The following is an 11,845-nucleotide window of genomic DNA, read 5'->3' on the forward strand; positions in this document are numbered from 1 at the left end:
ATGCTAAAGCCACCGGTATAGATGTCCCTGTTGAAGCTCACTCTTGAGGTCCTTTGTATGGTTGTGGCCTTAATCAGCCGGCTCTTCACGCTTTATGTTACACGTATTGCGTCACTTACGGCCTCTTTTTACCACGCCTTTTTAGGTACAATGTAGAATCTAAAGAGGCATCGGGGCTGTTATAGGTGGCTAGTCACAATTAGCCGGACATTGTAACAATCTTCTTGGAATACTATAGCGCTGATATCAATACTATAGATGCGAATGGAGATACTGCCCTATATCATGCTGTTTAATACGTTATGCTTCCGTAGTAAAGTATCTACTGTGAGACGGAAAAATCATTATTGATAGTAGGAATGCTTGGGGCAGGACTGCCCTTCACGTTACTACGTAAAACCTGTGTTATCTGTAAGTTTTTATCCTTGTTTTATATAAAACTAATCTCCAGTACAACAAAGTAGCGGCTTTCTTTAACGCTCAGTATATCAATATAATTTCGTGCTGCTACAAAGCGGCATTAATAGCAACGCAATGGATTGCATTGGAAGGACTGCTCTTCATGTCCTCGCTATATTATGATGTTTAGACGCACTCCTACTCTTACTCGGCTAACATAGTGTGTAAGTAAACGCTATTGATAACTGTAGCTATAGGCCTTTATTATACGCCTCTAAGAGCGGATTCTTATTAGGAAGTAAACTCCTGGTTCAGCACCTAGGTGTCTGCCTTAATTCTCCTCGCTATAGGGTATTCTGCTCTCTATAGCTTAGCGAGTATCCATATCGTAGCAATTTTACTATATAGACGTTGTTGAAGTTCAACAACATTTCCGAGACGTCGTCTCTTGTTCGTACTTTCCCCCGTCATAGGTCTAATGTGTAATACGTAGCGCCCATATTTTAGGAGTCGTGAGAGATAGGCTTGGCCTGCAGGGATTTCCGATGCTTCCGCCATGTTATTCGATAAATTTCAGTAGTAGTTTGAGTATAGACTCTGTCTTTTACCCCTGAGAACCTGATGGAAATTCTGTCAGATTGCGTTTGGTCTTTGCAGGCAGTGCACCAAACTCCTTCATACACCATCACTCTAATAATGTATGTAATCTTATAGAGACGGAAGAGGTAGAGCTTCAAACCCATTCTGGTCTGGTCTTCTATCTTCCACAACCACTTCCATTCCTCGTCGGCCACAGAACCCATCATTCCCTGCCGTAACCTCCACCATCCGAAACGAGCCACCACTCTGGCCTTCCTTATCCGGCATCCATACCTCCCTCTGTACTTTCGTTCCTGGCACCTCCGCCCTTCGAGGATTATACAACGGCAGCCCGGCAATCTTATTTAGCAGATCATGCGCACGCGCATATAACCGCTCAAACCGCCTTGTAGTTCCCAGCCACATCAGCGTCGTCGGCGTGTACGCCACCCGTACAAACGGATTCATATACACCCCCGTATCCTGTATCTCGCCTACATCATCCGGCGCATCCTGCAAATCCGCATGCACGAGACAACACTCCGACGCATCCCAGAATAATTCGTCGACAGCGCGGAACCGCACAGGGTATTCTTTCTGGAAAAACCACGCATTGAACGCGACTATCCCGCCCCAGCAGCTGCGCACGCGCACGGCGTCCCGGCCTGCTAGCACATCCTTCCGACTTATTCCGTGCCCTGCTGTCGTGAACCAGGGGAAAAACGGAAAGCCGATACCGTATCCTGCCAGGTCACGGGTAGCGTAGTTATCGTAGAATTTAAAAGGGTTGCTAAAGTCCACGGCGCAAGCGGCCCGGTAGGCTAGAGTAGTCTGCGCGTCGCGGGCGTTTGTGCAAAAGAGGAGCTGGAGGACTTCGACGGGATTGAAGTAGACATCGTTAACGTAGAGGAATTTGTCGTATTTAACGTGATTCTGTTTCTCGAGAGGCTGCAGAGCGCGGTTCCGTAGTGCAGCTAGGTAGTCAATGCGCTTGATGCGTCTCTCTCCGTTAGGGAATGTGACGCGAGGGAAGGTGTCGAAGGTAATATGCTCATCGACATCGATCACGATAGACTTATTGCATGGGATTCGCCGCGTTAGGGTCTCGAGGGCTTGCTTGCCCTCTTTCCCACTGTTGTTCTCGTACAGACTGAGGAAGACGTTGTCGTGGCCGAGTAGGTCGATCAGCTGCTCGAGCGCTTCGCCCCATTGACCGCCGGCGTACTCCCCATGAGGATCGTACAAAATAGCGGCGATAAATACTTTTTCACTGTGGGTGTTTCCCCGTCCGGGGGCATCAGAAGTGGAAACTGCTTTTGTGAGCTTCTTATAGCAAGGTGGAAGGTGAGTGTAGGAAGGCCAGAAGATAAATGTTAGCATAATATCACACAAAATGATTGTTACTGCTATCCAGAGAAGCAGCAGGATATAACGGTACGGAGTACTCGGTCTCCGGGCAAAGATAGCTCTACCATGCCAAGGTGACCGGGGAAGCAAGAAATACCCTGACGAAGGGGGTCGGCGGAGTAGCCTGGCCAGGAGAAGTTTGGCGCGCACCCATAACATGCCGGCGGTTTGGATAGGATTCGGGCACAATATTCCTAGAGAGAAAGACTGAGTCTAGTCATGGATATCTGTCACAGCGCCATCTAGACCGACGAGTTACTGTAAGGAATGAGCAAGGTCGTCAAGGTGTCCAACGCCGTAAGTTAAATACGCGAGACAGACTGACAGGCGCAGATTTCTCTCACGGATCCAGGTATTCAGAATGTCGTAAAAGCCGAAGACACCCCTTGCCTGCTTCTCGTGGCTAACTTTGTAGATCACGGCTTTTTGCGACCCCTTATTTGCAACTTTAACGCACTTTGGCGTGTCCAATTGTCCAATATCCTCTCATAGCCTGGACAGACATTAACGGGACAGAGCCACAAGGAGCATCCGAACAAGAATTTAGAATAGTTAGGATACATATTCGCTATACAGGAAAGTGTGAGGGTCGCATGACTCTAAACCAGTCACAGTCGGCCCCCCTAGTTTTCGTGCATAGTCGCGTTACCTGTGTAACGATATTCCAACCCTTCAAGGAGTCGCGAAGTGACCGTCACTTCTCATACAAACTCCGGCTGCGGAGAAGCGGAGTCGCACACTTTACCTGCCGCTAGCCTAATGCGGCTATTATCTGTATTAAATACTAAATTTATTATAGTATTTCTAACTGCTTAGTAGACTTGCACACGGTTAGGTTATGTTAGGTTATAGGAAAGAAAATTTAACCTAACCACGGTATAGAAAAATCAGCGGCGTTTAACCGTCTTAACTGTCAGTGAGGTGACGATGTTACGAGTAAGCTCCTCGCGAACAGCCCAATTCCTTTTGGCAGCATCCGCCGGTTTCACAGGGATGAGTCCACGACTTGATAATTTCTTCTCCCTATTAATCAAAGAACATGACACTCCCGACAGCTGCCTGCTCGTCTAGTTCTCTCTCTCTCTCTCTCTCTCTCTCTCTTTTATAGAGAGACAAAAACCAAAAAATGTGGCCCGAGCCGCGGATCGAACGCGGGACCTCTCGCATATATGCTAAGGGTGAACCCTAAGCGAGAATCATACTGATTTCGTGTTAGTAAAGGCATTCCGGAGTAACACGGAAGGGGATGTTGCTTACCCACTAGACCACCCGGGCTACTTGATATTAACATAGCTAACAATCCGTGTTAAAATTTCGGCACCGACGGCGTGTTGTGGACCCTGTCAGGGGTAATTGGTCATGTCGGAGCCGTGATGACGTCGATGCCGAGAAGAGTCACAACCCGAGGGATGATCCCGAGTCAAGAGTTCCATGCGACGAACCGTTGATGGCTGATCTTAGGACAGAGTGTGGATACATAGCGATGGAAAGTAGGGCGAATGGTATGAATGTTGGAAGGATGTCGTGACGGGTGGGCTTCCCCGTACTCAGTCTGCTTTCCGTCCGCCTGCCGTCTCTTCGGACAGTCGCTCCAACCAGGCCGACACCTGCAGCTCCCGATTATGCTTCTCCGGATAGCATGCCTCTGAGTACTGCTGTGCGGTAACGAGAGTGTCGATGTTGCGCTCGGTCAAAGGGATTTTGTATCGGTTCTTCTGCTTGAGGAGTTCTCGCTCGGCCCGCGCTGCGGGCGATAGTTTGGAGAGTGTGTCTCGGATACGTCGTATCCCAGCGTTGGGGAAGTAGGAGATGCGCGGTGGTCCAAAGGGGGCGTCTACCCTCCAGGGGTCCTCAGAGACCATAGACTGGGGGTTTTTCTTGCGTGGGAGAGGACGGAACTTGGACATGTCGATGGGAGGGAGACTGGATGGAGGGAGTTGAAAGATGCATGGTCTGGTGGTGGAGTGAGGAGGAAGAGAGAAAGAGAGAAAGAGGAGGTCGAGGAGGTTATTATAGGAACCTCTCCCATGGGAGTGTGCGGGGAATCCTTATCTGCTTCTTGGAGAGAAACGGGGGATGCGCGTGCCGAGACCCGTCTAGCAGGGCAGCTGCAGATAGTATATGCTTGGCAACATCCTTTTTTTCGTGGGATCACACGACCCTCGGTGGCTTCAGAGGGCTTCTTTTCTGTTCCTTTTCTTCTTCCGGTCCCTTTCTATCGCTCACTGCTCGTCCACACAAAGGGGCTGTCACACCACCACAAAGAATGGTCAGAATGTGAAGGTTCGCCCTCAATACGTCATTGGACACTGGGGCCAGTTGGCTTCCCACTAAGCGCTCCATCATGTCGATCCGTCTGATCCCAACGCCTGGCGGGATGAAGACTGCCACTCGCTTTGTACCTGTAGGATTTGGCTCCATGGATAAGCAATACCGTCTCGAAAAGGCTAAAATATGCCTCACGAATGGAGCAACAGAAAGTGGTATCGTCCTCGTGTTCCTGATCCACTACCCGCAAGTGACTGGTCTTCTTGAGCGTGTGGCGGCAAACTGACTTCGATGTGCGCACCAGGCATTGCCTGGCTTATGCGCCAGGGATTGCCAGTGCAGAACTCGTGCGGTCGGATGGCCAGGCGAACCGTGTTTGGGATACTACAAGGTGTTCCCTGACCACGCTCATATGCCATTGGCGCTGTGTCTGTCGCCTCGCACCCTCGCATCACCCGACAGACGAGTCTGGAACGGGTCGAGAAGCCAAAGGTACCTCAAGGTGCGGGGTCGACGACGATGCAGCCATTCCGTTTCCTCCCTATTGGCATGTCGTTCATACAATCCTTGTCCCGCCTCGGAAATCCGGCAAGACAGGTGACTGGAAGTTTGGATGTCTGGACCAACAGCGTGGAGAGTCGAGTCAATAATCAATGGCTTGTCATGCTTGACGCCATTCAAGACGCACTACGGAGTCACCAACCGAATAGCTATACAAGTATGATCCATGAATTACACATAACCAGCCCTATCTTTTATACCGCTAAAACAACCCAAACGCCAGCATGATCCGACCGAACTTTTGTGGGATCCTGAATCCCACATGCAAGGGACCCTACGAGATCAATAGATCTTTCACACTCATCCTTGATTGCCTCCGCGGTTCTGGAAGTGTAGTTGGGGTACTCTCCGACTGCTCTTCCTGAACGGAGCTGATGGATCGACGACACTCTCGATTGAGCATGAGCAAAGCTGCCGACGCCTCATGATCCATGTCAGCAGACAATGCTGGGCGATATTCGGGTTGGATGACGGGAGAAGTGTTGGCAGACGACAGCAGGGTCCATGAACTCCGGGAGATGTCCCGGGTGGAGGAATAGGAGGGCCCCAGTGCGGGGCTCGGCAAGATCGTTGGGGTGGGTTCCAGGACACCCGTCGACGGCGCGTGACTCCGGGGCGAGAAGGCCGGCGAAGTCATGGCGGTTTGCCGACCGTCGGGCACTAAGTCAGGAGATGCCGATGCCGAGTATGGGCCGTCACCACCCTCGAGCACCTCTGGTGACGCTGGAGAAGGGGGAGCCGGGGGCATGCGCGGCGGCATGGCGGAGTGTTGAGGATTTCCGGCCGTCTTGAGGTCTTGAATGCATTTTTCCAGGTAATTGACATATTCGATGCTTGCCTGCACGTCGACCCCTGTTAGTGATCACCGGCACAATCAATCTTTCCGGGGCAGAAGGTGCATACCTGGAGAATCGCCAGTTTGTGCATGTCCTGGCCCCGACACGCGGGAATCATGTCCTTCAAGGTCGCGAATTCCTCGTTCATCTTGGATCTCCGTCGCCGTTCGATCAGACTATGCGCCGTCTTCCGGGCGATCTTCCGACCGGCAGCACTGGTCGCACTAGGCTGTTTCTTCTTGGAAGCGGCCGGGGACGCATTGTTGGCCGAGTTCTTATTGGTGGAGTCTTTGGACGATGATCTGGCGGCGGTCGAAGCTGGCTTGGGCGAGGATTGGGTCTTGGGTTTCATCTGGATGATCTTGCGAGTGCGTGTAGGCGGCGGCGGGAGGTCGAAGTCTTCCAGCGGTCTTTTGACACTGGCCTGCCGCGGGGGCTGTGGATTGCGTCCGGGACCCAGATCTGGGGAAGCGGGGGAGGCAGGACAAAAGACGGATGGGTCCGACTTGGAGGAGCGTCTACTGGCAGAGTCCAGCTTGGAGGGGCTGATGGCCGCAGGAGGCAATGCGAAGGAATCCGTGCCATCGATGGGCATCTGTTCCTTGATGATGAGCTCTCCCGACATGGCGGGAGTGGGTGGAAGACGAGAACGTGACATGGTCCAGCGAGAGACGAGTAGAGTACTGTGTAGAGATAAGTAGGACAGGAGAGGTGGTGGTACGGTTCTGCAGACTGACCGAAGTCAACTCAGACGGGAGACAGTGTATCCAGGGGGATCATGTAGTATATAAGTTGGGCGAGCCGGGGGGGTCGGGGAGAAGAGAACAGAACATGGCGACAGGATGGTCGATCGACGAGGACTAGATAACGTGTAGTACTATTGATGAGCGATATTCTTGATGATCCTCGAGTGAAAGTGTCGCGTGCTTGAGCGCCCACGCGGCGGCATCGGGCATCTCCATTGGCCAGGAACAGAGGCACGAGACCGGCCAACTCGTCCGCCTCTCCCACACTCGTGCGCGCATCCTCTGCTCTGACGGGTGTCTTTCTCCTCCTCCTCCTCCACCTCCTCCTCCTTCTCCCTTGCGTTTGATCTTCCCTCTATCTACTACCTACTAGGTACCTTACCCGGGTAGGTGGGCTTCTTCCGGTCTGGCCCATGCTGGTGACGTCCGCCTTCTCATTGGCGCGGTATGTCCCTGGCTCTCTACTTCAGATTCTCCTCGTCCAGTCAGATCTACAGTCATCGAAAATCTACCGGATGCGCATGTGCTCGCAATTCAACGCCTCTTCTTCGTATTTCCTATTCCGGTAATTGCATACACCCCAACAGTGCCTAGTGGTTGACCAGCAACCCACACTCCATCATCATCATCGTCAAATCATCGACTCGGATGTAAACCACTGGAATGGTGACTCCACGGTCCAGCGATCTTCCTCTGACCATGGACATTTACCCCGTCCAGACAGGCATTGGAGCACGTGCAGCAACCAGTGGATCTCCCCTAAACGTCCTCCATGGCCCTGCCTTATCTCCAGTTGCCTCCGCATAGCCAAGCTCGGTCTAACACCGGCTGTCACACTGGACATACGTGTCGTAGCTGTCGGTGGTCAGCGAATTTCACCCTGCATCGAATGTGTCCGACGCCACTCACCAGAAGTCTTCATCGTTCGGTAGAGCTACCACACAAGTCTGAGCGGCCACGCCGCACAGCTGGGAACACACCCCGTCGGGTCTATAGTCCGTGCTCGCGGGGCTGTGGGCGGTGCCATTGGCCTTGTTGGGGGACATGATCTTGGGCCAGTTCCGGTTGCTTGTCGTGCGACGACCGGGGACTTGGATCTTCTCCAGGTGGAATTTCCCGGATGACGAGGGAACCGCGACCGCCGTACTGCTCAGGGCCACAATGGCTCCAATCACGATGTTGTTCAGATGCATGGCGAGGGTTCTGGATGCGGTGGAGGGTAAAGTAGATCGGGGAAGCACAATGTTGATGATCGGTTTAGCTTGTGGCTTCTGCAGAGGAAGCATTGAGGTCCTGCTCTCATGATTGCTTATATAGCGCTCCCAGCGTCACGACAATCGCGACATTCCGTGTTTCGATTCTGAAGCCACTGACAATCATGTACACCCCTAGATAGATGTCATGCATAACCACCGTTGAGTGCATACCATTCCGACCAGGGTTTCAGACAGTCTCTTTGCCACAGCTTTCGATACTGGAGCATTCTACATCATTCTCGACTATTTCCATCGATCACTATTCACCGCTGCAACGGGCAAAAATGAGCGCACATTCCTAGCATCTATTGGCTCAACACGAGACGACCATTGCATCGCACTCTCGTATTATGCTGCCGCTTATCGGAGTAGGAATCATCAAACAAACAACATCCTTCTATGCACCGACGCGATGAAAGTGTCCTGCCTCGAGCAAACACGTTGAAGGGCGAACTTTAACCGGACGATCTCCATCCGAGACAGCTGGCCAACCCTGATGTAACTACCCAAGTCTCGAGCAAGTGAGGAATGCGGACACAGTTTCCTTTTCCACTGACCAAACCTGATTCTCACGCGTCTGATAATTCTTGCCGCATCCCATCATGACGTCTATATCAGTTCTATCCATGCACTGCCTCAGATACCTCCCCGCCACCATCCCTTGAACAACAAGACGGTCGATACGAACCCTTCCTTGCACCTGTTCATCCCTTCATCCCTCGACCCACACGCTCTCACCCGAACACCCGTCGGAGGAGCGTCGCGCCGAAATCCTTCTCGGCCGGCGAGCCGTCCATGCGCCAGATACGGTTGCCCGCCTTGGAGCTCAGCCACAGCCCATGGTCGCTCGAATGTTCCTCGTCGCCGTCGATGCGGTGCCGGTTCCGCTGATCGGTGACACACATACCCCGCGTCCACTGCCCCGGTGGTCTCGATTCGAATATCCTCCGGGGACGTCGCTGATGGCTGCCACCCGGGGGTCGTCGGCCGTCATCGCGTACCACACACACACCGGGTCGTGCAGGCTGAGATCTACGTCGTCGCCCGCGTGACCCTGGTGCAGCCGCTCGATCGTCCGGAACGTGTGCGCGATAAACGCCGACACCCACTCCGCCAGCGGCGACCCGCCCTCCAGCGACGCCGCGACGGCCTCCCGAAACTGGCCGCGGGTCATTCCGTGACGCATTGTGATGTTCAGAGGGAATTGCCGCAGCGTGAGCGGCCGGCTGAGCTTGTCTGGGTACGCGGGCAGACTGGTGCCGGGCGGCATGGTGCTCTTCGGCGACGGCGAGGTCAGGGCGTAGACTCGCGCAGCCGCAAAGGCGTCGGCGTATGCGTTGAACTCGGCGACTGGCGTGACCTGGGGACGTCAGTACTCGCGGCGGGACGGGGTGCATACTGGAAGAGCGGGAAGGACCTACATTCCCGGGCTTGTTCACCGTTCCGCCCATGACGACGACCTCTTTGACGCGGAGGAAGGTCTCCGGATCCGCTGCGGACGCCAACGCTAGGTTAGTCAGGGGACCGACGGCCACGAGGGTGACGGTGTCGGGGTCGTTCTCCCGCAGGACGCGGAGGATTTCCTCGTGCGCACGACGCTTGGAGGGGATGAAAGTGCGGTGGGCGAGGGCACTGGGGCTGGACGTATCGCCCGTCGGGACGGGTTGGATGATGGATGGGTCCGCCGATGGGTCAAACATATGTTCCCAGGTCTCTTTGGGAGTGAGATGGGGGTGCTGCGGGGAGGTTAGTCGGACGAAGATGAAGCCATAGAGCCCAGTGAACATACGCTGGCGTGGATGCCGCCTAGACCATCCACTCCAAAGGTAGACTATTAGAACGCTGCATATACATGCATAAGCCCAAAGGTACGAAAATAGTCGCCGAGCATCTTCTGATCCTCTAGCGGATCCTCCGCGCCAACGGCGACGATCGGCGGACAGGCGCGCAGCGTCTCGAAGCCCTCGGGGCGGCCCTGCTGCCGACGCCACAGCATTTCGCGCTCGATGATATGGAACATGGAGATGACATTGCGAAGACAGCTGGAGCAGTCAGCAATGTTCAAAATGGGCTAGCAATGGTGGTTGGGTTGTAGGACAGCGGAGACCGCCGATGACGTAGCACGCACCTTCGCACTTCGATGTTACCGAATGTCAGCGATATAAGGAGAATTTCGACCTCTTCGGCCTTTGCCGAGAGGGCAAGCAGAAGACCTAGGATGTCATCGATACCCTGCGAGTGTGTTGTTAGCTGGGGTGAACGTAGCAGGAGAAATGACGTGGGGAGTTGATGGCTGTTGGTGGGGTAAAGGATGGCAAAGGATAACAGGACGGAGAGGGAGGGCATACCGGGTCTGTGTCGATGATGATCTTCTTCGATGGCATTGTGGAGTTCTATCTGGAGGAGTATATACAGAGCGGACGGAGGGAGGTAAATAGAGGAATGCTGAGAGGATGTGAGATGATGAGAAAGTGAAGAGTGTCTTGTGTTACCATGGTTGTTCTCCACTATCCAGGAACCTCTTAGTCATGCGCCATGGTTAGATAACTAGAAGTTAACTTTCTTTGAAGATAGAAACGGTGACTGATAGTGATTATAGCAATTACTGTGGATAGTTGCATATATATCAGTATAACCTATGGGACTTTCTGAGATATGTACGGAGTATGGGTAGACGTTCCCCCGCACCTATATATCGTGTCAACCAGCGGGAGATGACATGCAGGCCACAATATAAATGAAGCCGATCTATAGACCACAGATTTCCGCATCGTCCAGGAAAATCATTGCTGTGGTTTTCATCTTCGAGGCCTGCACCGTTTTCACAAGTCAAGATGGGTGAGTAATACCATGACAGCAATCACAAGACATCACCAAGTATCTCTCCTGGTACGCCGGATGGCCACAATAATAGCCCAAGCCTCTAGTTTGGTCTTGGATGCCCGCGATTTGCCATGTTCTTCCACGGCCGAGACTAGCTCCGCAGAAGTTACATTTACCGATGCGGATCAAGTCTGGTGCCACGAGGAAAAGATATCGCAAAGGGGGGAGACGGTGCATGAGGGAGCCTTTTCTGATCCAGGACTCCCTCCTATGATCTTATGATGGACGGGATTGCCGAGATGAGAGAGACCTATCTCTACTATATGTATCTCTCTCTGTATGGGGAAACTCCGGATGTAGACGTGGCCTGTTCGTGGATGCCGGCGGTACGGTTGGCCAGTGCTCAGCTATCCGTCGTATCATTCTTACGGAGTACACACAGGCGGAACCACAGGATGAATGAAGTACTCCGTACCTGATTCATAATTTCATATTGTCCACGAATGACACCCGCCGTTGACTTTGTCTCGACGTCCGTTGACAGGGGAATATTAATGAGAGGGCCTCGACCGACCAGGCTGTTCCCCGCATCAGAGAATATAAGGATGTATTGTAGATACTGTTGAATCCATCAGGAACACAAGGTGCCTACTAGGTACATACATTAGGGTCTCTTTCAAGATGGAATAATACATTATATTCACTGATGAATGACTGGAGGAATTAGGGAATTCCCATGGAATAAAGCGTGAATATCGTCTACTCCGTATGGGTGATGCTATTACCTGTCATCCGTATTGGGCTTACGGTACTATCCAACTAGTGGCCCCCTTCATCTCTCCAAGTGACCGTGTCCTCTTCCGCCCTCTCCAACTTCGCTTCCTCGTTCCCTCCTTTTCCCTCTCCCTCTCCCTCTCCCCCTACATCACGAGCGTCTACTCCTCTTCTCCTCCGTTACCCCCATCCACCT

The 11,845-nt window shown here is 52.9% G+C and overlaps 5 protein-coding genes across 5 annotated transcripts; all 5 read right to left on the reverse strand.

Annotated features, from left to right (window-relative positions):
• Positions 1 to 1,107: 1,107 nt before the first annotated feature.
• ATEG_00371 (glycosyltransferase family 69 protein) lies at positions 1,108 to 2,544 on the reverse strand (the record flags this gene model as incomplete). Its single annotated transcript, XM_001210457.1, has 1 exon — positions 1,108 to 2,544. The coding sequence occupies one exon, from the start codon at positions 2,542 to 2,544 to the stop codon at positions 1,108 to 1,110; it is 1,437 nt and encodes a 478-aa protein (XP_001210457.1).
• A 1,388-nt stretch (positions 2,545 to 3,932) lies between these two features.
• Positions 3,933 to 4,292, reverse strand: ATEG_00372 (uncharacterized protein; the record flags this gene model as incomplete). The annotated part of the gene is made up of 1 exon (XM_001210458.1): positions 3,933 to 4,292. One exon carries the CDS (start codon positions 4,290 to 4,292, stop codon positions 3,933 to 3,935), a length of 360 nt encoding a protein of 119 aa, XP_001210458.1.
• A 1,196-nt stretch (positions 4,293 to 5,488) lies between these two features.
• Positions 5,489 to 6,708, reverse strand: ATEG_00373 (uncharacterized protein; the record flags this gene model as incomplete). Its single annotated transcript, XM_001210459.1, has 2 exons — positions 5,489 to 6,052; positions 6,118 to 6,708. 2 exons carry the CDS (start codon positions 6,706 to 6,708, stop codon positions 5,489 to 5,491), a joined length of 1,155 nt encoding a protein of 384 aa, XP_001210459.1.
• Positions 6,709 to 7,614: 906 nt separating this feature from the next.
• On the reverse strand, positions 7,615 to 7,989 carry ATEG_00374 (uncharacterized protein; the record flags this gene model as incomplete). The annotated part of the gene is made up of 2 exons (XM_001210460.1): positions 7,615 to 7,651; positions 7,706 to 7,989. The coding sequence occupies 2 exons, from the start codon at positions 7,987 to 7,989 to the stop codon at positions 7,615 to 7,617; spliced, it is 321 nt and encodes a 106-aa protein (XP_001210460.1).
• Positions 7,990 to 8,786: 797 nt separating this feature from the next.
• ATEG_00375 (putative nucleoside hydrolase) lies at positions 8,787 to 10,436 on the reverse strand (the record flags this gene model as incomplete). Its single annotated transcript, XM_001210461.1, has 6 exons — positions 8,787 to 8,870; positions 8,960 to 9,412; positions 9,474 to 9,788; positions 9,905 to 10,094; positions 10,181 to 10,284; positions 10,401 to 10,436. 6 exons carry the CDS (start codon positions 10,434 to 10,436, stop codon positions 8,787 to 8,789), a joined length of 1,182 nt encoding a protein of 393 aa, XP_001210461.1.
• Positions 10,437 to 11,845: the final 1,409 nt, after the last annotated feature.

This window comes from Aspergillus terreus, genomic scaffold, assembly GCF_000149615.1.
Source record: "Aspergillus terreus NIH2624 scaffold_1 genomic scaffold, whole genome shotgun sequence".
NCBI lineage: Eukaryota > Fungi > Ascomycota > Eurotiomycetes > Eurotiales > Aspergillaceae > Aspergillus > Aspergillus terreus.